The sequence below is a fragment of the Heliangelus exortis genome, chromosome W, assembly GCF_036169615.1.
Source record: "Heliangelus exortis chromosome W, bHelExo1.hap1, whole genome shotgun sequence".
Lineage (NCBI taxonomy): Eukaryota > Metazoa > Chordata > Aves > Apodiformes > Trochilidae > Heliangelus > Heliangelus exortis.
This window is the reverse complement of record NC_092453.1, coordinates 12,199,351-12,225,275: the sequence shown is the minus strand read 5'-3', so window position 1 is coordinate 12,225,275 and position 25,925 is coordinate 12,199,351. Positions and strand designations below refer to the sequence as shown.

Genomic DNA, 25,925 nt, shown 5'->3' with positions numbered 1-25,925 from the left:
ATTCATCCCTGGGAATCCTGTTTTTCTGCATGGGGTGGGAATTTTCTGAAACAATTTTTCATTCAGCCCAATATTTGAGAGTCTAAAATGTTGGGTACAGAGGGCCCTAAATGATGGAGAAATTCAGTGTTAGGAAAAAGTAATATAATGGAATTTCTTGGAAGCTGACAAGTGAATCCTCTTAATTTTTATTTTTTTTTTTTACTGGCCCTGGTGTCTTGTGACATTTTGGACATTTTCATGGAATATTTTAGTTTAGTAGCTGAGAAAAACCATGAGTGCAATGAAGCTGTTGTAGATTGAGGAGTTTTTGCTTAGATGTGGTCTCAAATCATCTTTATTCCAGGCTGAAATTAGAGTTATTGGAGCCCCAAATTCAGGTATTTGGGGGTTTTCATCAAATCCCTGCACCCTTTGGGGCAGCTGGGGCTTATCCCTGATTTTTTCCAGCTCTATCCTTGTGGATGAGGATGCTTTGGAGTGAGATTGAGGCAGGGAAAACACCAAGAAATTGTTTCAAGCCCTCCCCCTGTTTTTCTCTGTCTGGTGAGAGGCAGATGCTAAAAAAAAAAAAAAAAAAAAATAGGGGAGGGAGCCAAAAAAAACGTGAAAATTTTTTATTAAAAGAAAAGCATTAAGTGGCCAAACCTGGATGATTTCCTTGTTAAACATGGGTGGTCAAAAGCAGAGAGGGGGAGGATTAAAATTTATTAAAATTTTATTTAAAACTTCAATAAATTGCATCTAATGGGCACTGGAGGCATTTAAGGCACAAAGAAATCAGGCAGGAAAGAAGATTTTGCTCTCCAGAGTTAGAAAAGCTTTGTGATAATTCTCAGGAGCTTAATTTTTGCTTTTTCTTTAGGATCTTACCTGTGCAGATTTCCCAAGCAGCAATAATATTCATTATTAAAATGAATATTCATTATAAAAATATATATATATAAAAATATTCATTATTTAAAAAGAAATTTTTAATAAGAAGAAATCATCTTGCATCCTTTCAGTATAAATAGATATATAACTGGAGGCATAATAATACCCTATATGCCTCCAGTTATATGGGGATGCGCTGGGTGGGGTTTTTATTTTCCTTTTTATCAAACTTTATCACTTTAATGGTCTTCACCTGCCCTGGCTTTTCATTCCCAAAATTTCTTGGGGATTTTTTAATATTTATATATATATGTATTTATTTTATATTTTATTTATTATATATATTTACTATATTTATATATTATATATTATTTTTATTATTTTTATTATTTTATTGTATTATATTTATTATACATTTATTTATTTATATTTTTATTTTATTTTTCTTTTTATTTATATTTGTTGTATAGTATTTATTAAATGTATATGTTGTATATTATGTATATTATATATATTATATTATATTACTATATTATGTTATATTATATTATATTTTATATATATTTATTATATTTATATATTATGGTTTGTTTTTTTTTTTAGTGCAACAAGTGGGCTCTGCTTCTGTCACCTGAACAACCTTTGCTTTTCTGTTGCTTTTCTTGTTCCCTGTTGCTAATAGGAATAAATTTTCTTGTTGAATTATGGTGCAGAACCAATGAAAAAAAAAATCCCAGTGGATTTTTGGATTGGGATTGATAGGGAGGGGTTTGGAAACCAAAACCTAAGACCCAAACTGTCTCCTTAAATCCCAAATTTGGCTCCTGTAGCTCCCCTGAAGCTAAAAGAATGGAGGCTCCCATCTTGAAAATCTACAGAACAAGCTCTGGAGAATAAAGCTCTTCTAAACCAGGCTATTTCTGGCCTGAAATTCCAGGATATTTATGGAATCATTCATGCCATAATTAACTTTGCTGCAGAATTTCCAACGTAGCTTTAACTCCCCAAGTGCCCTTTTAATGCATAATTAACTTTTTTCCCCAAGCTGAATGTTATCTTTCAGAGAAATATTCAGGAAAGGGGTGATAAAAATCTTTTTTTATACTCTAATAATATTCTCTAGGCTCTCAGATTATTTTGGGTTTTCTGGTTTTGGTGTTTTTTGTGGTTTGAATTTTTTACAACTAGTTGGCAATAGGAGAGAAGTAGTTGAAATATTATTTTTTTTTTCCATGTATTGTGGCTGAAACTTTGAGAGCAGGATTTGAGTTAGTTGAGCAGTTTTTTTCTGAGTAGATAATTTAATAATTAAAAATAATTAAAATAATTAAAATTTGGGAGTAGCAGGTTTGTCACCTGCTTCCTGAGGGAGTTTTGGGGACTGCATGGAGCCCCAAGGATGGGATTTAATGAGAAATTGAAGCACTTAATTCAGTAAGCTGAAATTCAGCTCTTTTTTCAAGCTTTTCACTTACTGCTATAATTTCTGGGTGAGCAGAGAATTAAGCAAATGCAACAGAATTTTGCAAATTAAATTTTTTTTGGTTTTTTTTTCTTTTTTTCAAGAGGGAGGAAAAATGCCACAAAAAGTGTCCCACCAGCAGCTCTGATCCTGCTTTGAAATGTCTGGCTGAGGTCCCTAAAGCAAAAATGTTTGTTAGAAGAATTAAAATACATATTTTTATCTCTCAGGTGATGGGTTTTTTTGGAGCCCTGCTAAATGCTTAAGGAATGAAAATGTCTTTAATTAAACTGAGTGCAAAAGGTGAAGGTTTATCCCTTGTCACTGAGTGTTGGGCACAACAAGGATGCTCTCAACATCAAGGAAGGTCCTGAGACATCTCAGATAAAAAAAAAAACATAATAATAATATAATATCAGGTTGGACCAGATGGTCCTTGAGGTCCCTTCCAACCTGGGATTCATTTCAGGAGAGTCCAACCCTAAGCTGTCCACTAATTATGGGTTAAGATAATTAACTCAACAGTCTTATTTGCATATCAGCCAGATTTTGGGAAGATTTCTAGCCCTTGGCCATGCTGGTTTTGTCTGTCTCCCAAGAGCTTGACTCAAGTTAGATGGAGCCACCATGCAGGTCATAAAAAAAAAAAAAAAAAAAAAAATTGGTTTGGAGGAAACTGGAGAAGTAGCTCAGTACTCCTAATACACCTTGTAACCCTCCCCAAGAAGCCTTTGGAGGAAGGATCATAATTTTAGAAACCTTTTTCTCTACAAGCTTTGAGATGGGGACTTGTGTCCACGGTGTTGTTGAGCTCACTTGGAAAAATGGGAGCAATCTTGAGGATGCTGCATTCCTGAAGCAAAGGCTTGAGCCAGAGAATGAAGAAGTTAAGTTCCTCTGCTTTGGATTTATTTTGGGGGATGCTATCAGAGGTTACTAAGGCTCTACTCTGAGTTACCTACCTGACTACTCCTAGGAGCAAAGGGCCTTCATGCTCTTATTTTCCATGCAAATCAAGTGGCTCTTAGGTGGCTGTTGGTGTGTAACCTCTCAAAGCTCCCTTCTTGTCACTTGCTTGGCTTAAATATAACTATAATATATATTATATAATATATATAACATAACTTTTACAGAAAAAGAAGGAAAAAATTGGAAAGCAAGAGCCTAATCCCTGGAAATGTTGGAGGCCAGGTTGGATGGAGCTTGGAGCTCTCCCTGGGTGGATTTGGGTGATTTTAAGGTCCCTTCCAGCTCAACCCATTCTCTGATTTTTCCCCCTTAGAGTAAGTCAGCAAAAGCTTTAAAACCATTTATAGAATGAGCTCTTTTTAGCTCTTTGCTCACCATCCAGTCCAAATCTTTGCCCAGCTCTGCCTGCAACTGAGCTCAGGGACCTTTTCCAGCCCCCCAGATGGTTCCTTTCTCTTTGGAAATTCAATTCTGCTCTTTTTATACCCAAAATAACCTCTACCAAGCCAGGCCTTGAAATCTGAACCTTTCTTTTCAAACCTCACCTGGAGAAGCAGGGATGCTTTTTATTTTTTTTTTCCCCTCCTGCTTCCCAACTTTGCTTATGCAGGAGCTGAAATCTTTAATTAATAGGGTTTGGGATGTATTATTTCATATACCCTCCCAAAAGCTCCCTTCTTGTCACTTGCTTGGCTTAAATATAACTATAATATATATATTATATAACATTATATATTATATAATATTTATCATATAACTTTTACAGAAAAAGAAGGAAAAATTGGAAAGCAAGAGCCTAATCCCTGGAAATGTTGGAGGAGCAACCTCACCTGGAGAAGCAGGGATGTTTTTGGTTTTTTTTTCCCTCTCCTGCTTCCCAACTTTAATTAATAAGGTTTGGGATGTATTATTTCATTTTCCTTATTTTATTGCCTCTTTTCCACATTTGTGGCAGTGATGGGGAGCCAGCCTCGGGGAGGGATCTCTGGGCAGCTCTCAGCACATCATATTAAATGTGCATGAATTACCATTATTTACCATGGAATTATTTTTCTTTTTAAATAACCCTAAGATTTTTATTCTAATCTGAGTCTTAATAGCCTAATTATTTGGAAATTATTGTGCCCTTTGCTTTCTAAACTCTTAATCACAAGGAATCAGCAAGGGAATAATCAGATATTAAAGTGAGAACCAACTAGAGGGGCTGCTAAGTGCTAATCAATTAAGTGGGTTCCTAATTGAAAACTTGATTGAAATATTGGTTGTGGCTTTGATCCCTGGACCTGGGAACTTCCAGTTGGTTTTTTTAGGGGTGAGCACAAGTTTGCAATATTTAGGAGGTGTTGCAAGGTGAAATTCAACCTTCCCTTGCTTGGCTGACATCCCAAAATACAGTTCTGTGGCTCAGAAGTTTTTTTGGGAGGTGTTGGATGATTTCTAGGTGTTTGTCAGGTGGACAAGGTGGTTTTGCTTGCCCTGGAGGTGAATTTTTTTGGATATTTTCTCACCATCCATTATAAGACAAGATGTTAATGTTCAGTATCTGAACTTGGAGGAATCTCATTTGTTTTGAGACATAGAAATGGTTTTAAATGTTGGTCTAAAGCTCTTCTTTTGCCATGTATTGCCACCCAGCTGAAAAACATGTGGTTGAACTCTGTGGTTACTTCCCCGAGTCTTGGAAGCAGCTTTGCCCTAGAAGTTTCTGCAGAGAGAGAAAAAAAAAGGTGATTTTTTTTTTCATTCTTGGTTTTCAATCCTTGTTTTGTTCTCTGCCACTGGAACCAAGAGTTTGCCTGAGGTTCTTCTTTTCACCTTCTCTTGGGGCCAAAAAAAAAAACATGGATCCAAACCTCCTCCCTTCTCCTCCTCAGCTTGCAAAGCTTTCAGATTTTTCTAGAAGAACTTGAAGTGTTCACAGCCTATATAATAATTTCCTTTTTCCCCTCCAAGGCTCCAGGAAAGGTGGAGAAGGGGGATGAGGGTTTCAAGCTGAAAGAAAGGAGATTTCAGTGAGATATTAGCAAGAAAATCTTTGCTGTGAGGGTGGGGAGGCAGTGGACCAGGTTGTCACTTGGTGGATCAAATACTTGGTTTGTGCATCCAGGTTTGGTTGTAGATAACTCAACTTCCATTGGGAAAAAGAAAATCTACAGGATGGGCTTGGGAGAGGAAAAATTCAGAAGAAAAGCATGTGTAGGGACAAAGTATTTATGTCCAGAGAATTATTGACAAATGGTCTTTGACATCCAGGAACTTGGAGTTTTCTAAGGCTCAGGAGGTGTCTGATGTTCCAGGTTTCTACTTTATGTCAAGATAATATTTCAACATTTTCTTACTCTACTAAATCAACAGAAAACTGGGAAAAATAAAATATCTCCTGTGGCTTTTGAAAAGACAGGAAAGACAGGAAGGTTCAGCTCAGATTTGGCTCAGTCTGTGGGGCCAAGGTCTCTTCTTCCTTAAAAAGTTTATCAGGGGCAGTTTAGGAGGAACCATGCCATGGGATTTATCATCCTTGTATTTTCAGAGAATCATAGAATTATCTGGAAAGGACCTTCAAGATCATCAAGTCCAACCATCAGTCCTATACCACCTTAACCATTAAACCATCCTTAACCTTTAAACCATCCTGGAGCATCATTTTTTTTTTTTTTTTTTAATACCTCCAGGGATGGTGACTTCACCACCTCCCTGGGCATCCTGTTCCAATGTTTCATTTTATGATTTCCAGGGAATTTTCAGCCCTGAATGAGGCACTGCTGAGCTTGGGTGGTTTCCTAACAGAGCAAGGAAAGGACCAGGCTCCAGTTGGACCAGTTCAGAGCTTTCACACTATTTTTCCACGTGTTACAACCAGGACTAAGAGGTTCTTCAAATCCTCTTGAAGCTGGCTTCATTTTTTGGATTTCTTAAGAGTCCTGGTGCACTAGGAAGGAAAGAATCTTTCTCTTGGTTACCTCTCAGATAAACCATGAAGGATTAGAGCAGGAATCATCCCAGCTCTCTCTTAAGCAGCAGAAAGGCCAAGGAGCCCCTCAGAACCATCAGCATTGATTTTCCTGGAGCAAAGGGTCACCTCTTAAGTCCTCTTGATCCAAAGCATCATCTCGGTGTCCATGGAGACCAGGTGGAGGTGAAAGTGAACTGCTGCCTCTCCAGTGACAGCTTGAGGTGGCTCTGTAAAAGAAACTCACCTGCGTTTTGGAGTTTTTTTCCCTCTGATCATAAGGAAGATCTTCCTTGTTCTGCCTGGAGCTTTACATCAACCCCATTGCTTCTGTGGGGCCCGAGGTGGTGACTTCAAGGCAGAGGAAAGGATGCTGAGGGGCTGAGAAAAACTCAGTTCTGCTAAATCTTGGGTTTTTAAAACCAAATGAGTGTCAAGTTTGAAATAGTAGGGCTGCAAAAGTTCTTGATATCCCTTCAAAACCTGGCAGGCATAAATTATACACATCTCCTGCTTTCTTTGAGGCAATGCCAAGATGATTATAGCATCCATAGGTTGCTTGGATGATTGCTGGTTGGTCCCACTGAGTGGTGAAAGCTCCTCCAATGTTTGAATCCATTTCCAAGAAACTTTTCCTTGGGTGGACAGAACCCCTTCTCTGAAGGAGTGTGACCAGAACATAACAAATATATAACAAATAACAAATTATGAGCTCTTTTATCTCACTTTTTTTCACTTCTTCACTGACAAAGTGGAGCCTGAGGCTTGGAAATGATGCTGGACCACCCAAAGCTCCCCTCAAAACTCCAGGTCATTGGAACATCTTCCAAAGGATGGGATTTCTTTCCAAACTGATTTGTTCTACATTTTCTAGAAGCATCAAATTCAGTTAAAAGTTGGGGATGCTGCACTTTCCAAATTGAGAGGCCAGGGGGATTTGTCTCTTCTGGTGGGATTTTTCAGCCAAAAAATCATTGCTCTAACCAACTACCTACAACAGGTCCCTGAATTCATTCCTCTCCCTCCACTTCTTTACAATTTCTGGTTAATAATTTTTTTTTCTCCTTTCCAACCTCTTAGAATAATCCAAGAGTTAAGAACTTGGCTCCTATTTTCCCTCTTCCATCCTGGGTTTGGGTCGGGGCTGCAGGATGGGGTTGCAGAAGGGGTTTTCTTGTTGTTGTGTTCAGCAGAAATATATTTTAAAGCCACTCTCTGGGGGTTTTCATTCCCTTGTGAAGGTTTTTTATGGAGGTAATTTCAATATGCAAAGTGACCAAAGCAATTTAAAGCAATTGCTCTCTCTGGTTTGAGAAATGGAGTTTGTTCTGCCCTGATGCAAAAAAAAAAAAAAACCACAACCAAACAACTCTGGGTTATTTGAGTCAGCAGGGAAAACCTGCAGTATTGATTTGGAAATGGATAATTGATTGTAACAATAAATCACTGGGCAGTATCTGGGCAAAATTGATTTTTTTTTCCTGTTGTAATAATGAATTTGATATGCACCATAACCTGTTTATGCAGGCACTGAGCAGCCCAGTGATGATAATAAATGATATTTGGTCCAAACCTCTCCAGTGGGATGGGGATGACTTTCCTCTTTGTCTAAAAACCTGAAACACACTGCTAGAAGAGATAGGGAATAAATAAAAGTGTATCTTCCCCTATGAGAACTTCCATCACACTGAGTAAAAACTCTCTAGGGGTTGGAAACTTGGAAGGACCAGCTGGGACCCAGGTGGTTTGAGCAGAGAAATGTTGATGTCCAATCTTCAGCTCTCTTCTGAGTCCATCCCAGTCAATGTGGGGTTTTTCTTGGGCAAACTGATGGGAGCTGTAAGAAAGAAAAGGACAAAAAGACACATGGGGGAACAGGATGTGATGAGGGGGGCTCAACAGGGCTTTTGTGGAGGTTTCCTGTGCCCATGAAATCCTGAGCACGTGGGGCAGGAGATAGGGTTGATATCATTGGCTTGGATTTCCTAAAGCCTTTTTGATAAGATCCCTCAGAAAAGGGTTCTGAAGAAACGAAACTGCTGGGTTAGTGACCAGCAGGGAGGGAAGGATGGAAGGAAAACCTGCTGGCTGCTTTCCAGCATCCACAGGGAAGAAAAGATCCAAGGGAATATGGACCAGGTTCTGTATTGCAGTGACAAAACTCTCCATGGCTTTCTCCAAAGAAAGAGGTGGCAGAGATGGGTGCCTGGCTGTGTCAGGAGTCATCATCCCTCCTAAAACCAAGGAATATCTTTAGGAAGCAAGTGAGAGCTTGGGTTTGGTTAATTAAAATATTGCTGACTCTGGCAGGTGCAGGATTCACTCACGTGTGGGATGGGCAATGAATTTATTCCCAAGAGGTTTGGCTTTTCTTTATAGGGGTGCACAGAAGGTGCAGGAATGTCTGTGGGTTCCAGAGGCACAGAACTGAGAGCTGCTGAGTCTTGGAATCCTGGAGTCAAAAAGAAGCAAGTTTGGGCTGAAAAGGAGTCACGGTGGTTGCTCAACCCCAGAGCTGATGTTTCTAGTGGTGTGGGTATTTTAGTGGAATGGAAAATCCTTCAAAAGGGAGACAATTTACTGTATAAATCCACTGTCTATATAGCCATCCACTGCTAGACACAATGCCCAGTTTTCTTTATGCCACTGTGAATCATTTGAGACAGGATTTATTTCTCTCCTCCCCAGAACAACCGAGTCGAAGACTTGTTGCTCTTAGAAAAATGGAGACTTTTTTTTTTTTACCACTTATTTTTGGAGAGAAATGAGAAAAAAAAATAAAAAAAGAGTCAACAATAATATCTCTTCTTTTCCAGAGCATCAAAGTGAGCTGGTTGCCTCCACCACCAGGTACTCAGAATGGATTTATTACAGGCTATAAAATCCGACACCGCAAGACAACCCGCAGGGGGGAGATTGAAACACTGGAGCCAAACAACCTCTGGTACTTGTTCACAGGTCAGTGTTTGCCTGGTCCAGCCTTGCAAGGGTTTGATGAATTAAATGCTCTGGGAATAAAATAGACTTTCACTTCAAGGGAACATTGATTTCTTTGCTGGCAGGGAGCGTGTGTTGTGTGCTACAAAGGCAGGATGCTAGTGGTGGCTGTGGAGGGAAATATTTTTTTTTCTTTAATGCTTTTATCAGATGTTTGTCTCCTGGAATTTTTATCATTAGCTAATGAATGACTTAATTTCATTAATTAATGAATTTTCAAGCTGTATTTTTGGGTGTCCTTGGATGGTTGGGGATTTTTTAAAGAGCGCTGGGTCAGCATCTGGTGTTTCCTCATAGGGGATTTCCAAATGTCCTGATGTCTTTCCCAAGATTTTTGCAGTGGGAAGTGTCTCCTCACTGAATAAAAAGTGAAAACTAAAATTGGGATGAATTTTAGCCAGATGAGTATCCTAAGGGTAGCTTGGGGTTCTGGTGAGGTGAAAATGAATTGCACCTTAGTTCGTGCATCACACCCAAGGCATCAGCAGAGAAAGCAGCAAAACATCAAGGGAGCAAATAAAAATCTGGCAAACTTTTGGCCCTGAGTTTGGTCTAACAGTGATTTCACCACAAATCCATCCTTTAGGATCAGAGGGATGGAGCCTTGCCCTCCCTAGAAGTGTTCCAGGCCCGGTTGGATGGGGCTTGGAGCAACCTGGGCTGGTGGGAGGTGTCCCTGCCCATGGAAAGGGGTTGGGACTGGATGAGCTTTAAGGTCCCATCCAACCCAAACCATTCCATGATTCTCTCCATGCCTTTCTGGATCCTTCCTTAAATATGGCAAATCAAATGGACTCAGAATTTCATTTTACACCAAACCCATTGCAAACTTTGGTATTGTCATTATTTGTTTTTTCTATCTTCTTTCTGTATGATTTTTATTTCACCTTTTTTTTATTTTTCCCCCTTTTTTTCACTTTTTTTTTTTTTTTTTCTTTTTAACCAGGACTTGAGAAAGGAAGCCAGTACAGTTTCCAGGTGGCTGCCATGACAGTGAATGGGACAGGGCCCCCCTCGGACTGGTACACAGCAGAAACACCTGAGAATGATCTTGATGGTAAATTCAGCTCTCCTAAACACTGCTGTCCCCCAAAACCTCCCAAAAACCTGGTGCCCATGTCACCCAGCCCTGTGGCTGAGCTTTGGGTGATAAGATTCTTGGGTTCTCAACACTCATGAATGATTTTTTTGCCTTTTTCTGGATCCCTCATGCTTTGTATTCTGTTTTTCTGTCCTCACCAAGGAGCCAGAAGTCTGTTCAAAGAATTCTGTGCCAGGCTTGAGCACCTTTTGCAACCCCAGGGTGAAAGGAATATCTAAATTCCTTGGTGCTAAACATCTCAGTCAGAGAAACAATGAAAACACTGCCAAGAATGCTAACAATTCACTAAGCAAATATTCAAATAGGGCCAATCCTGTCTCCTTTATTTGCAGATGTTAGAAAAGCAGCTTGGCAAGCAAGCTGAATAATTAGTGGGAGCTTATGGGATGCAGATACCTGGGAACAGTGCAGATGCTGACACAAAAAGGAAAAAAAAAAGATGGAAATGAAAGGGTTAGACTGGGACATTTGAAATAGCAAAGGAATAAAAGGAGGGTAATGAACAAGTCTACCTGCAAAAAAAAAAAAAAAAAAAAAAAAAAAATAGAGCACAAATCAAATGGAACAAAGAGCCTGACAGATGGAAACCACAGACAATCCATAAGCAAATATGTGGGAGAAAGGAGGTGAATAGAAAATAAAGGGGACCTGATAAAAATTGCTCTGCTTTTTAAAACAAAATAAATCACCTAAAAAGGATCAAAGGCAAAGTGAATGAAAGAATAAATAAATAATCAGTTTAAATGGGCCATAGTGCTTGATGTTACCTTCCTTTTGCCTGGCCAGATTTCCTTAGGATCTACCAACCAAATTGAAGAATTCCTGCCTTTTCTTGTGCCCCAATTTTCCAGCAGCCCTGGCATGAGATGCCAGGTGGGTGCAGGAGGTTTTCTCAGCGAGGTGCAGAGACGCTGCTCCTAAACGTGGTATTACTGAGCCCCTGGCTCACATCCTGCCTGGTGACACCTTTCCAGTTGTGCCTTGGCTGGAAAAGCTGGTGTCAGGGTGTAAAGAGCTGCAGAAGAGAAATCCTGAAGCCACAGCAGGATGCAAGAAGAAAAGGAACATCTTTGGGCAGGTTTGATTTGGATACAATGCCCAAGATTTTCCCTTGAAGTTTTGGTGGATGCACGGAGAGATGTTGGAGCCCCAGGATGGAGGTTGGAGCTCAGGAGTCAGTTCCATCCCTTTTTCCATGCTTTTCCATCCTCAGTTGTGATGAATACCCCTGGTGAAGGGGTGTTCCAAGTCGTGTCCCAGCTCCAAACCCTCTGGAGTGCTGAATTCCTGCTAAATCCTGCAAGTGGCAGCTGAGCAGGGCAGGGCTTGGAGCATCAGCTCTGCTGCCCTGGCAAATGCACTTTTCTCTTTGTTTTCCCTGCATCAGCAGTGTGGAAAAAATATGAACAGTATCCTGGAGATCCGAGTCAAGTCCCCATGGATATTAATTTTAATTAGTGTGTTTTGTTGGAGTGATTAGAAAGCCAAACAGAGCTGCTTCTTCAAGGTTCCCTGGAAAGCTCGCCTGCCTTCACTGACAGCTGGGAAGGGTTTAAATATTTATTTTAAGCCTTAATTTTTTTTTTTTTTTTTTTTTTTTTGCCTTTCCAAAGGAAAATAAAAAGCAGGGCTGTCCCCAAGGGGTCTGGGGGAAAATAGCTTCAGCAAGGTGACAAGAGAAGCTGCCATCACCTTTGTAAAGGTGTCCTCCAGGATTTTGGTTTGATTGCTGCCTGGAACAGATGGAATTTGTTACCCAGATGAGGGGGTGATCCAGGTTAGCTCTGAATTAATGCTTGAAGAGCCTGAGAAGCTTGGGATAATATAAATCATACTGTGATTTATAGTGAAAAAAGGGTTGAAGAAAATGGGAGGAGGCAAAACCAGCCCTGACTTGGGAAGATGGCTAAAGGGACCCAAATGTAAAGCAGTTTTCAGGCTTGACAGGGGAATTAAGGACCTTGGAGTAGCCCCAAGTGCAGGCTCAGGTGGAAAGGGGCTCCAAGAGCCATGGGAGAAGATTTGGCATCCCAGGAGGAGATGTCACAGCCATTTTTTGGGAATCCAACTGGCCATAAGGGAACAGAGCAAGAAATTTAACATCAAGAAGTCTGATTTCAGAGGCAAATCCCATGAAGAATTCTCCCCTTGTGGGCCAGAATCTGGTCCATGGGGATCTACATCTCCAGCTCATGTGTCCCAGCCCAGAATTTGCTTAAAAATACCCAAAGATGTCTCTATGTGAGATCAACTCTTGGTGTACTTAAGAGAGGGACTAAAAATGCAGCTTTTTGGGATTTAAAATGAGGAATTTTTCAGGCTCTTCATGCAGGAGGATGGGATCTCAAGGTGACTTCTCATGGAATCAGGTGCAAGCCCAGGAGCTACAGGAGACCTCTTGGTCTGGAATGGGCAATGGGCTGATAAAATAAGCAGAATTATGAGATTTGTGTTTCAATGGGAGCTTTTTTTTCTGGACAACTGGGTGCTGGGACCCTGGAAATCAGCAGAACCATGCAAGGGGTTGGATGGTCCATTTCCTAATGGATGGATGGATTTAGATGTTTGGCTGAAGTCCTCCCTTTGGAAAACATCCTTGGTTGTAACGAGAAGCAAAAGTGGTTTGTTTGAGGGGAGAAAAAGAGTTGATTCTGACCTCTAACTTGGGATCTTTGGTTGGGAAATAATGGCACAAATTAGGAGCTCTTTCCTATTAAAAACAAGGCTTTTTTTTTCCAGAAAAAGTTTGAAAGGAAGGCTGATGAACATGTAATTAAAAGTGATTTATATGGAAAGCTGAAAGGAAAAAAATAGAATTGACAGACAGCTCTGTGTTCATAGAACTTGATTATTAAAAACAGTTTAAAAATGAGTTTTATAGGCTATAAAAAGTAGTTAAAAAAACAGTTGTTCACAAGCTGCTCCTTGGCTTTCTGAAAGAAGAAATCAGGGTTTAGCTCTGAAGTTTGAATGGTTTGTAAGAAATCAAGTGAAAGATTTCAGGAGCAGCTGCACCTGGAATCCCTGCTCTTGTCTCCAGGTGTCACTCCTTAGGATGCTGGGATCTCCTCTGCTGCTTTCTGGGATTTGGGAGGCTTTGCTGGGGGATTTCAAGGCTTTAAATGGTTCTGTGCCCCTTGTGCCTTTGGGGGAAACATTTTGGTTTCAGACTGAGCAGATGAAGAGGCACTGCTGGGGTAAGAAGGTTCCTCCTTTCCCTTCTCCTGTCTGTATCCTATGGGGAGGTGAAGGAATTGGGGAGGCACAGGAGGAGCTGGAGCCTTGGGATCAGGGGGGGAAGTGCCAGTGTCTGCTCCAGGGTGTGTGTACTCCTGGGAGTATCTGCTCCTGGGAGTGTGTACTCCTCGGTGTGTCTGCTCCAGGGGGTGTGTACTCCAGGGAGTGCCTACTCAGGTGAGTATGTGTTCTGCTCAGTGTGTGCTCCAGTGAGTCTGTGCTCCCATGAGTATCTACTCAGGGGAGTGTGTACTCCAGGGAGTGTCTGCTTGGATGAGTGTGTATTGGGGTGAGTCTGTGCTCCTATGAGTGTGTACTCCAGGGAGTGTGTATTTGGGTGTGTGTTCTGCTCAGTGTGTGCTCCAGTGAGTCTGTGCTCCCATGAGTATCTACACAAGGGAGTGTGTACTCAGGGGAGTGTGTATTGGGGTGAGTGTGTGCTCAGTGTGTACTCCAGTGAATTTGTGTTCCAATGAATGGCTACTCCAGGGAGTGTGTACTCAAGTGAGTATGTATTGGGGTGAGTGTGTACTCCAGTGAGTCTGTGCTCCCATGAGTATCTACTCAGGGGAGTTTGTACTCCAGGGAGTGCCTACTTAGGTGAGTGTGTATTGGGGTGAGTCTGTGCTCCAGGGAGTGTCTGCTCCAGGGATTATCTACTCCAGGGAGTGTCTGCTTGGATGAGTATGTACTCCAGGGAGCGTGTATTGGAGTGAGTGTGTGCTCTGCTCAGTGTGTACTCCGGTGAGCATTTTGCTATGGGTGCAATTTGATTTTTTTTGTTATTATTATTGTGAGTAGCAACTTTTCAGTGAATTTTGCAACTTTTTAATGAATTTTTCAACTTTTCAGTGAACTTTGCAGCTTTTCAGTGAATTTTCTTCATCCCTGCTTTGCACTTATCAGAAGCTCTGCTTAGAAAAGTGTTAATTTTTTTTTTTTTTTCTTACTTTTTCCAAGGTTTACAGTGGGAATGCTTCACAACTGGGAAGTGCCTTTTGTTGGAGTTTGCATCCTTTTGTCCAATGACTCTTTTCTGGGTTTTTTTTTTTTGGCTTTTCCTACTCTATCCTTGGTGCCTTCCATAGAAGCTGTCAGCTATTATATTGCAAGCCTTTTTTTGGGGGGAAAAATAGTAACTTGTCTCTTTCTGCTCTCAAAAAGACAAGTTACTGTGCAGCTCCTCGGAAGAGACTTGTGATATGGTGGTGAGCATGGAAACTCAGACAAAAGGCATTTCTTCATCTGACCTTGCTGTAAAACTACCCCTACAGAAGGGAAATAGAGTGATTAATTCCTACTTAATGAATTTCAGCCAGGAAAACCTGTAAATAAAACATCAATAATTTCATTTTTGGAGGAGTTTTTTGAGCAGCTTCCAAGCAAGGGTTGAAATTTACTTCTTGTTTTTGTGGGGAAGAGAGAGATGATGGCCAGGATAATCTAGGATGTTGTTAACAAAGAAAATATTTTGCTTAAATAATCTGTGAGCACAAAGAGAACTCATCCAGGCAGCTGTCAGGATCCCACTGAACCTGGGAATAGAGCAGGGAAAAGTTGCGGATCCAGGTGATGAGTTGGATTTTCCTGCTAAATTTCCCTTGCATCCTGATGCTAAAAGGTGGAAAGCAGTAGGAGATGTTGTGTTGAAAGCAAGGGAAGGATGGAGCTCAGAAATGGAACTGCATGGAAGCTCTGCATGAACCCTTGGGCTCTTGGTTGGGGCTTTTTTTGCGCCGAGGTTTTAATCGAAACGCGCACCTCGAGTAGAATATTAATTGATCATTTTTTCTCTCTTGTTTTTTTTTATTTCTTTGTTCATTCTCATCTCAGAATCCCAGGTTCCTGACCAGCCAAGCTCTCTTCATGTCAGGCCCTTGACCACAAGCATTGTCATGAGTTGGACCCCACCACTCAACCCCAACATCGTCGTCCGCGGGTACATCATCGGCTACGGGGTGGGCAGCCCCTACGCAGAGACCGTGAGGGTGGACAGCAAACAACGGTATTATTCCATAGAAAACTTGGGTGAGTTGTTCCCTTCATTCCCTTCCTTTCATGGCACAAGGATCTTCTGTTTTTGTAGGATTATTTCCAGGTTGTTCCTAGTGTCTTTTTTTTTTTTCGGCTGTTTTCGCCCTCTGGGTTTTGTTCGGCTTCGCCTTCAAACCTCAGGATCCTCTCAATACATCAATTTTCTTTCATCAAAAGCTGATTTTATACAGTTGATCCTATTCAATCGTGTGCTGCTAATCCTGATTCTTATTTCTGCCAAGACCTAAAGATGTTTTTCCCTGGGCTGGTCCTACCCCATGTTTGAATTGAGTGGCGATCGCACAGCTCGGGTTTGGGGTCTGTCAAAAGGATGCTGAGAGTCAGGGGGTTTTTTATTATTTATGGAACAGCCTCTCTCACACTTCATCTCAATTCTGAGCCTGCTATGGAGGGATCTGGATCCTTCCAGTGGTGACGGATCAGGGAAAGAGCTCCAAGTTTAAAGGAAGTCAAAAAGTTGAAATAGTTTCTTCGCCATTGCTTCTCTAGCACTTTTATGGCTAAAAAAACCGAAGATTTCTGCTTGGTCACCTGGGAATGGTCAGATATTACAGGAGGATTCATTGTCTTGGTGGTTTAGGGGTGCACACCCAGGCTAGAGAGCTCAACTGTGTAGGACCAAAGATCTGGAGATGTTTTTCTTTGGAATTAGAATTTCCCAACACCATCCAACTGCATCATCCTTGCTCCTTTCTGCCTCCTTGGGGAAGCCAAACTGGTTGGGTCATTTTCTGGTGGAGGTCATTTGCAAAGAGCAAATACTCAAATATTCCTTGGGTTCTACAAAAAAAAAAATAAGGCAGAATTGATCATGTTTGGTGCCAGGGTGATGTGGTCATGGAAAATGGGAAGAGGTCTGACTGGGCTATGGAAGGAATTTTGTGGAATCTGAAAAGCTCTTCCTAATGAGTGTGTGTCTGTTGATGGTGAGGATTAAATGAGATGTTGTGTTTGGGGTTTTTTTTATTCAAAAAAAGGGATTTCAATTCTCCCAAGTCTGTTTTAAATTGTTGTTGAGTTTTCAGTTGAGTCTTTCACAGGTGTTGACCCAAAAGGACTAGAAAATTATATACATAAAATAATATTATATAGATTATTATTAGATTATTAGATTATTATTATATATTATTATATAGATTATATAGAAAATTATATAGATGAAATCCTCTACACCAATGGGCTTGAGCTTTGGCTAAGAAGATGCCTACAAAGCTCAATTTTAAAGAGCTCCTGATGATCATCTCTAACTAAAAACCTAACTAAAAGTGTCTTGATTCCCAACCAGAGAAATATTTTGGGTTTTGTGGAGCTTTAGTTCTTTATTTGTTTCATGTATTGAATAACCAGGGACTATATTTGCACAGGGAATATATATTGCACACAAATATATTTGCGGATATATTTCCCCATCAGGTGGAAGATACACTAGGAGTAACTTAGAACCATCTCATGGGGCAACTACACCTGGGATTTGTGGAAAGCTGTGGAAATTTGTGGAATTTGTGTATTTCAGCTCTTAGAACTTTTGCTGTGGATTTTTTTAAGGGTTCTCCTATCAGGAAGGTCTAGCAAGTGATGGAGAACCTTGCACTAATATAGTCTGGTTAGAGAAGTAACACTCATCTAGAAGATGTCAAGAAACTGAGCTTATCAAAGATTTAATTACAAATAATTCAGTCACTGAAATGAGGGTCGGGGGGTTTGGTTTTGCTGAGCATCCTCCAGGAGCCTGAGTTGTTGTGAAAAATAGGATTTATTCTAAAGGAAAGCATCTTTTAATTGTATTTTTTTGTTGGTTTGTTTGATTTCCAACAGTCAACATGTGAAGATTGTGCACCTTGTCCCTAACTGGGGAAAGGTACAAATATTTGGATCAGAAATCTTGATTTGGATGTTTTCCAACTTCTCTGAAGGTTCACAATGAAATTTAAATAATTTCCATGAAACATTGCACTAAGTCAGTGCCATCATTTCAGTCATGAACCCCCAAGGGCCCAGAGAAAGCTTTTAAAAAAAAAAAAAAAATCAGAATTTTTGCCAACATTAATTCACCCCCTTGAATAGAAACCATTTCGGCAATGTGACATGAGGATGAGAGAGAAACCTTTTCCTAACAAAAATTTGTCTTTTCATTCTTGTCTGGGAAGCACAACGTGGAAAGAGGAGAAGGAAACAATTCCTGGATGTTCCATGGACCTGTTGTAAACTTTCCTGGGAAACCTCAGCCCGAGGGGAATTTGTGATCTTGATGGCAGGGTGGAAAAGGGACAGTGAAGTCTGAGACTTCAAGAAATGATGAACTTGAGTGGGTTTTTCTCTCCCTTTCCCAAAGAGCTCATCCCTTTTGATCCTCAGGCTGCTTTGTCTTGTTAGCCAGGGGTCACCTCACTTTGCCTCTTTCCAGTCTGTGATGGATGGTGCTGAAAAAATGGTTGTTTTTTTTTTGCTGTTTCCTGAGCTTCACCACAGTTCTTCTTTTTATTATTCCTTTGTCTGCTATTTTAAAGCCAACCTGGTTGGTTTGGGAGATAGATCCTGCCTGTTAACAGCCACCCTTGGCACACAGGGATGCTCAGAGCCAACATTCCAGGTGTTATTTATCTGCAGCCCAGAGAAAAAATGATGTTGAGGAACTCCTGTGGTCAAACTTGGCTGAGCTGGGTTGTACAGGGGTGAGGAACACATGGGGGTATAAATACTTCCCTCCCTCCCTCCCTCCCTCCCTCCCTCCCTCCTTCCCTCCTTCCCTCCTTCCCTCCTTCCCTCCTTCCCTCCTTCCCTCCTTCCCTCCTTCCCTCCTTCCCTCCTTCCCTCCTTCCCTCCTTCCCTCCTTCCCTCCTTCCCTCCTTCCCTCCTTCCCTCCTTCCCTCCTTCCCTCCTTCCCTCCTTCCCTCCTTCCCTCCTTCCCTCCCTCCTTTTTTGTTTTTCCTTTTTCCCTTCCTTTGCCCCCCTCTTTTCCCCTCTTTTTCTGTTTATAAAAATGAGTATTTTACAGCTATTCCAACCCTTGACAAACTAAAGAAGGTGGGAAAGCTGAGCCAAATTCCAGAGACTTCCCAAAATGTGGACTTTCTCCTTCAGAGCACAGCCCTTCCCTAAGTGAGTACAGGAGAACAATTCTTCATTTTAGGAAAGTTTTTAAGCCTTGAAAAAACCTAAGAAAAAACTGAATCCATCTCCCCAGGAGTGCAGGAATTCACATTTTGAAGCCACCTAAGAAAAAGCTGCATCCATCTCCCCAGGAGGGCAGGAATTCACCCTCTTGAAAAGAGTTTGGGAAGCTGGAGAGCACATCTTGAAATATTCTTTTCCTGTCTCTTTTTAACTGGACCCTTTGATCCTCCTGGCCCAGGAATGAAAGGAAAGAGAAGAATGTGCAGCCAAACTCCAGCCAAGACTTTTCAGCCTGGAGAAGAGGAGGCTCAGGGGAGACCTCATCACTCTCTCCAACTCCCTGAAAGGAGGTTGGAGCCAGGGGGGGGTTGGGCTCTTTTCCCAGGCAACTCTCAGCAAGACAAGAGGGCACAAGAGGTCTCAAGTTGTGCCAGGGGAGGTTTAGGTTGCACATGAGAAAGAATTTTTGATCAGACCTTGGAATGGGCTGCCCAGGGAAGGGGTGGATTCTCCAGCCCTGGAGATATTTCCAAAGAGCCTGGATGTGGCACTCAGTGCCATGGGCTGGGAACCACAGGGGGAGTGGATCAAGGCTTGGACTTGATGAGCTCTGAGGTCCCTTCCAACCCAGCCCATTCTAGGATTCTCTGAAAGTTCTTCCCTCTCCTCTCAGCAAGCCCTGAAGCTCCAGACATCTGCAAATGGGAAGATCCGATGAGAAAACTGGTAATGGATGAGAGCAACTCTTGCTTAATTAGTAGTTTGGAGAATTTGAGCTACCAAATGAATGAGGTTTTAACCCACCCAGGGAAGTCATTTGATGATGTAGGAGGGGCTGAAAAGTCTCTCCTGGTCTGTAAGGACCAACAGAAAGGGCTCTGAATGGCACCATCAGAGTTGCAGCTCTTGGGCTTTGCAGATCCCTGAGTTATTCAAAGAATCAAACTTAAAAAAAAATTGCCTAGAAAACATCAATTATCACAGGTGACAAGCAATGAAGATAAAGCTTTTACACCTGAATTTAGATTTTAACAAACCTACTGAGAGGAACACAGCGTTGTGTTTGAGTCTCCTTCATCTTAACTGCGAATCAGATGAAATTTGACCTCTACCCATAAAGGAGGCAAAAAAAGCATTTTGTTTTATTGCAAAGAGAGAGCAAGAAGCTGCTGCTTTTTCTTTAATCTTTGCAGATGACAGTTGGGGATTATAACAAAGACATGAAAGGGAGGGGAAAAGCTTTTTAATGGAGTTTGGGGTTGTTTTCTCCCCTTTGCGTTTTTAATACAAAATGGAGCAGCTACAAAAGAAAAGAAAAAAGATGTTAAATTTTCTGCATCTCCCTCTTTCCCTCCTAGAACACATTAAAGCACCACACTAACAAGTTAAAGACACTTCCAGGCTCCAGGGACTGTTCATTTGTTTTCTTGTCTGTCATTTAGAGGACTCTGCCAGTTCTGCAAACACTTCCCCCTCCCATTTTTCCACTTCTCCCTGACTTTGCTTTAAAAAATTCTCCTGTGCAAAAGGATCAGCTTGGGATCTGTGCATTACTTCAATTAAAAAAGCTCATCCAGAACTCCCCCAAGCCAGATATTTGGTGGGGATTTTAAGTGTTCTCCTATTCCAGGGAATTTTAGCCTCCCCATATTCCTACTGGGAGGAAATGTTTGGTACACTTCTGACTTTCCTTACTTGACTTGACTTTGTTTAGACCTCAATTCTACATCTGTAAAAAATAAAAATAGATGAACAGGCTTTCCTGACCAAATATTTAGGATCTCTTGACAACAGCCAGAAAAGCTGAATATTTCCCTTTGTTGGGGAATCAGCATCCCCAAGAGCAACTCTTAATATAAATATGAGCAAGAATATTTTTTGCCAATGGAAGTGGGACCAGGTGATCCTTGAGGTCTCTCCCAAACTGGTATTCTCTGATTTGATTTGATTTTTATATTCATTCATCAACATGGAAAAAAAAAAAAGAGAGAAGTTCAGAACAGCTACAACCCAGAGCGACAAGAAGGATGATCTTTCCCCATGATGTTTTGTTGTTATTTTTCATGTCTAAATGCCTGAAAAAACCTTTCCCACACACAATTTGACCCTCCTGGTGCATTAGTGGTCTTTCCTCCCCTCTCAGGAAGCCTCCCCAGTCACTTTTTATTCATTTCTGCATATGTCTTACACTTTGTCTGCTCCACCACTGGAGTCGAGCTGGGTTTGTGGCATCCAAACCAAAGGTACCTGAGCTGCAAAGGGGTTTGAGGGTTGTTTTCTTTCTTCTTTTCCATCCCTCCTGCCAGGGAGTGCCCTGAGATTGCCATGCACCCTGGGAGCTGTAAAGGTTCACAGCTCTGCAGGAGCTGAGCCCCAGTTCTCAGCCTGCTCTGATCAACCTGGGCTTTGAAAAAAAGGCAAAAAGGCAAAAAATCAACAACAAAAAGGCAAAAGCCCTGTGGTAGGATGCAGCCCGGAGCTGAGGAGGAGGCATCACGTCTGAGGAGGTGCCATCTTCCCAAAAAACAACTGCAGATGTGGCTTTGCACTCCAGTAAAATAAAAGCACTTAACTGCTGCTTATTAGGAATTCTCTTTGCTCCATTAGATGCTCTCCCTTGTGTTCCACGCATGAAATGTTTCCAGAGTGAACCTGGATCTCTCTAAAAAAACCCCCAGAAGTGTGAGGGACAGCTTTTGCATCCACCTGCCCCAATCTTTTTGGAGGTGAGGACCCTGCAGGGTCGTGTCCTGTCCCTGCTGTCACCCAAAGCCACCCTGGCTCCTCCAAGGGCTGTGTTGGCTGAGAGATGTTGTCCCAAGGACCCAGCTGTGATGAGAAGACATCAGGATGGAGCAGGGGAATGCAAAACCCCAGCTATTGCCACCTAAGAAATTTTTGGAAGATGACCAGAGCCTCAGTTTGTCACCCAAAAAGTTGGGATGTGCCCTCAGCAGCTGCCACTCAGATGCTGAGATTGGATTAAACACAAGAAGTTGTGTCCCTTGGAAGTGGAGATGTGGAACCCTCTGAGCCTGCTCCCTCCCATCTCAGATGGGCAGAAAAATGCTGAATTTTCAATGAAAGAAAGATTTGAAGCATGGCTGAATATCAATATCTTCTCTTTTTTTGAGCCACAGTAGTGCCTGGAGGTTGGAGGTGAGATGAGGGGTTCATTGTCTGCTGAATATCCAAATATAAGGAAAGACTCTGCTTTAAAGAGAAGAATTTATGGGTAAATACAGAAGAAAACAGAAAGAAAAATTAATTTAAAACCAGAAGAGCTGAAGCCAAACAAAAACCAGGCACTCGTTCACCTTTCCTGGAGAAGTGAAGCCTTGGCTGTTCTCTATATCCCCTCTCAAAATAAATGGAATTTTTCTAAAGAGGGAATTTTCATGGGTCGGAAATTTCTAATTTGGATGCCTCTACATTGCTCTTTCAAACTAAATCTGAATTTAAATCCTAAACTACCCTATGGTTGGCCCAGATGATGCTTGAGGTCCCTTCCACCCTGACATTATGTGATTCTAAACAGAAAGAATTGCTTTTCAGGAGAGAAAAAGTGCTTAAACCCCAGGTTATTTACCTGACTTGCTTTAAATGCTGGATGAAACCTTGTGGCTTGGAAAACAAGGCTGCCAGATTCTCAAATTTTACATTTTTTTTTTGTGGTTTCCATTCACAAAGGAGATATTTTCCCCATCCTTTGTAATTTTGGAAAACATCCTTGAATTTTCCAGCAGTGGGTGAGTTGAACTTTATTTAACCAAATTCTTCTCTGTGATTATGGTTCAGTTTCCAAAATATATATTAATTCTCTTGTGTCAGAGAAATGTGTTAGATCTCTTATTTTATTGAAAGCAGTAATGAGGTTTTTTACCCATTTTAGCCTTTCTGATAGTGCCTTTTCTCCAAATTTCCTGATCCATTCCATGAAATAACAACACAAAAATAATCTCCTCCCCCACCCTGGCACTGCAGCTATTGCTGCATGGTACAAAATGTCTAGAAAAATAAATAAACCTCTTTTTTTCTAGCTGACCAGAGGAGAAACTCATTGGGAGGGTTTCAACCTGCTAAGTCTGTTCTAATTCGAGTTGCTAAGATGAATTAAAATTGGTTTGGAGGTTTTTTTGTGGGTTTTTTTTTAGGTTGTGGCCAGAATTTCTGGGTGATGCTAAAATAGACATCCAGAGAGGGAGGTGGGGAAGGGTCTGCTGAACCCCTCCAGGTTAGAAAAGTGATGTTGGAAGTGGTTGGGTTTTTTTCCTTTTGGATCTACGTGGTGTTGGAATTGTTTTTCTTTTTCTCTCCTGCCTTCTCAGACTTCAATAACCCTCATTTGCAGAGTTTATACTTCCATTTGACTTTTGGCCTCTAGATCACCTTCTCCTGGCAGATTTTTCCAGGTGCTGGCTCCAGGAAAAGATCCTGGTGCTATTGATGACAAGGTGGGATTTTTCCATAAAGCTAGCCAGAAGGAAATTAAGCTTTTTTCCAGTTGTTTTTTGAGCTAATTGGGTGTGACTGGGTTTTTTTATTTATTTTTTTTTACCTCTTTTGATGTCTTTCAGCATCAGTAGCACCCCCAGGGCACAGGCAGAATTTTCTCCAAGATCTTTTTTTTCTATTTACCAGGAGTGACTTTGCTTGCAGGTCTTTCTACTGTTTTATTTTTTGACCAGGAAACCCTTTTCCTTATTGCTATTTTCTTGGCTCCATTGCATTCGAATATTGGCTTTAAAATTAGAATTTATTGGCTACATTGCATAGAGAATTTAAGAAAAAAGCAGCTTGGAGTGGGATGATGGGATGAGGGATGTTTTAATGATGAGCAGGAGATTTTATCAGCTTTGGCTCTCCCAAGGTACCAACCTGAGAGCATTTTGCAGCTCTGTCCTCTCAGATAATTGTGAAAATGGGGACTTGGGAATTAATTATTATTGGAGAGAGAAAGGATATGGCCTGGAAAATCAACCAGTTCTGCTCCCACCCTCTTTCCAACATTGGTTTAAGGTGAGGAGTTTGCTTTGAGTTGGGATGTTTCAGTAGCCAAGCATCTCTTTGCTGTTCCCAGTTTCAAGAGGACATTAAATTATACATAAAAATTCAATGTTTGTCCAAAAGACTCCATGTCATGGCTGTAGAGGTGTCACAATTTTTCCCTTTTTAAAAGAAAATAAGTGCGGGGTCTGTTTGAGGTGCTGTTTGAGGATTATTTTCTGCCCAGTAATGACATCTGTCAGTAGAAAAAAAGGGGTTTTAGTTTGAAATTTTTGTGCTTTTGTCATGTTTTGGGTTTTTTATTATTTATTTTTTAAGTTGAGCTGCAGAAGACTTTTATTTCCAGAGCATATTCCACATCAACACTGACATGGGGATTCTTGGCTCTAATTAAAGCTGAATTCTTTGCTCAGCTTCTTCAAAGGCAAGAAGAGATTTTCTTCTGTCTGGAAAAAAAAAAAAAAAAAAGGAGATTATTCTCTCTTTCTTCAGACTAACAAATAGAAATGGTAACAGTAGTGTTTTAGATTTATGTTCCTTGCGGGCATGGAGAAAAAAACCCAGAATTTTTCACAGAATTCTTGCAGTTGCCCCATGCCTGTCCTTTCTAAAGCACTTTTCTTGGTTTAAAAAAATCAGTGTTCAGGGGGAGATGGTTTTCTGACTGCTATTTTATGACTTTAATCCTAAACCAAGTGAATTCCTTGATTTCCATCATCAAGGGAAATACTTCCCCAAAGCCAATGCACCAATCCCTTGCATCCCAACTCATCCTAAATGGACACCAGAGCTGGGATAGGAGTGGAAGGAAGAGATGAAATCAGTCTAGACATGAATTTCTTTCCCAGAAAATGCAGGATGGGACATTCTGAAGCTCTCAGCTGTATAATGCTAAAGAAATCTTCACAGGGAATCTGGAGAGTGAAATTAGAAATTAAAATAGGCTGCTAATAAATAGTGGGAATCATCTGAAAATCTCTGCTACATCTCTGGGCATCCAAAAATATTTTCCTTGTGACTAATGACATTACCGGGAGTAGCAAGTGAATTAATAACCAGGCAGTTCTTAATGCACCAGTCCTTCACGTGGCAATTTTTTAAAAAAAATTTAGCTCTGCCCAGAAGTCACCTGAAGGTAAACAAATAATGCCACTGTTTTTTCTGGGTGTAAAATTAAGTTATAAAATATTGGGAGGGGGGTTGGAGGGGGGATATTAGGAACAATCTGCAAGAAGCACTCCAAGTTTATTTACTCATTTCAAATTACCTGGCATGGGATTAATTGTGCTGAGCTGATTTGCTGGGAATGCAGATGAAATGTGTAATTCTGCAGCAACCTCAGGGTAATAAATGCCTCCTCACATAGAAAAATGTTCTTTTTTTCAGGAAGGAATGTTGAAAGAGGCAGCTTGCATCTTTGGCAGGGCTTGTGTGTTCAGCTGCAGTTTTCTGCTGGACAAATAGAATTAACAGCTAAAAAAAAATCAAAGTAAATATGGGATGGGGGGGGGGGGGGGGGGGTGTGAAGCAATTTGCACGGAAAAAAATGAGGAAAATGGATTGTCTTCTTTTCCTGGGGAAACAGGAGCAAAAAGCAAGGTGGGACTGAGCTGCTCATTTTGGTTTCCATTGAGAAATATATTTAGAGTAGACCTGTGGTAAGCCAGGAACCAGGAGAGCATGGTCCAAAAAATGGTCAAGTGGCTGTTCCAGATGTAATTCTGACATTAAGGAATTAAGGAGGGAGTTTTTTTATGGTAATTTCAGGATCCCACAGCACCACATCACTGGTGACCCTCAAGCAGCTCAGCCTCCATCCTCCCCAGGACAGCAGCAGCTCCTGGTGAGGGGGTTGGGATGTCTCCCTGCCCACCAGAGCTCAGCCCCATGGATCCAACTCCATCCAGAGCTGGTTGGGAAGGCCCTGGCAGCATTCCTTGACTTTTTATGGCACAGGAATCATCCCCATGTCGGATCTTCCATTGCTCCCAGAGATGGGGCCAGCAGAGGCACAAAGGTGGTTCCAGCTGTAGGTTCCAGTTGTATGTTTGAAGTTAAAGAAGGGGATTAAAGAACTTGAGCTCACTACTGATGAAGAAACCACCATAAAATTGAGACCCAAGTTTCCCAGAGAAGCTGTGGCTGCCCCATCCCTG

General features: G+C 41.3%; 1 protein-coding gene across 1 annotated transcript in view; it reads left to right on the top strand.

Moving 5' to 3' along the window:
• LOC139789247 (netrin receptor DCC-like) overlaps positions 1 to 25,925 on the top strand; it is a 97,084-nt gene that overhangs the window by 53,202 nt on the left and 17,957 nt on the right. The window contains exons 7-9 of the mRNA XM_071729748.1: positions 9,074 to 9,215; positions 10,201 to 10,311; positions 15,427 to 15,621. Coding sequence (XP_071585849.1) covers positions 9,074 to 9,215; positions 10,201 to 10,311; positions 15,427 to 15,621 — 448 coding nt within the window. The remainder of the gene's footprint in view (positions 1 to 9,073; positions 9,216 to 10,200; positions 10,312 to 15,426; positions 15,622 to 25,925) is intronic.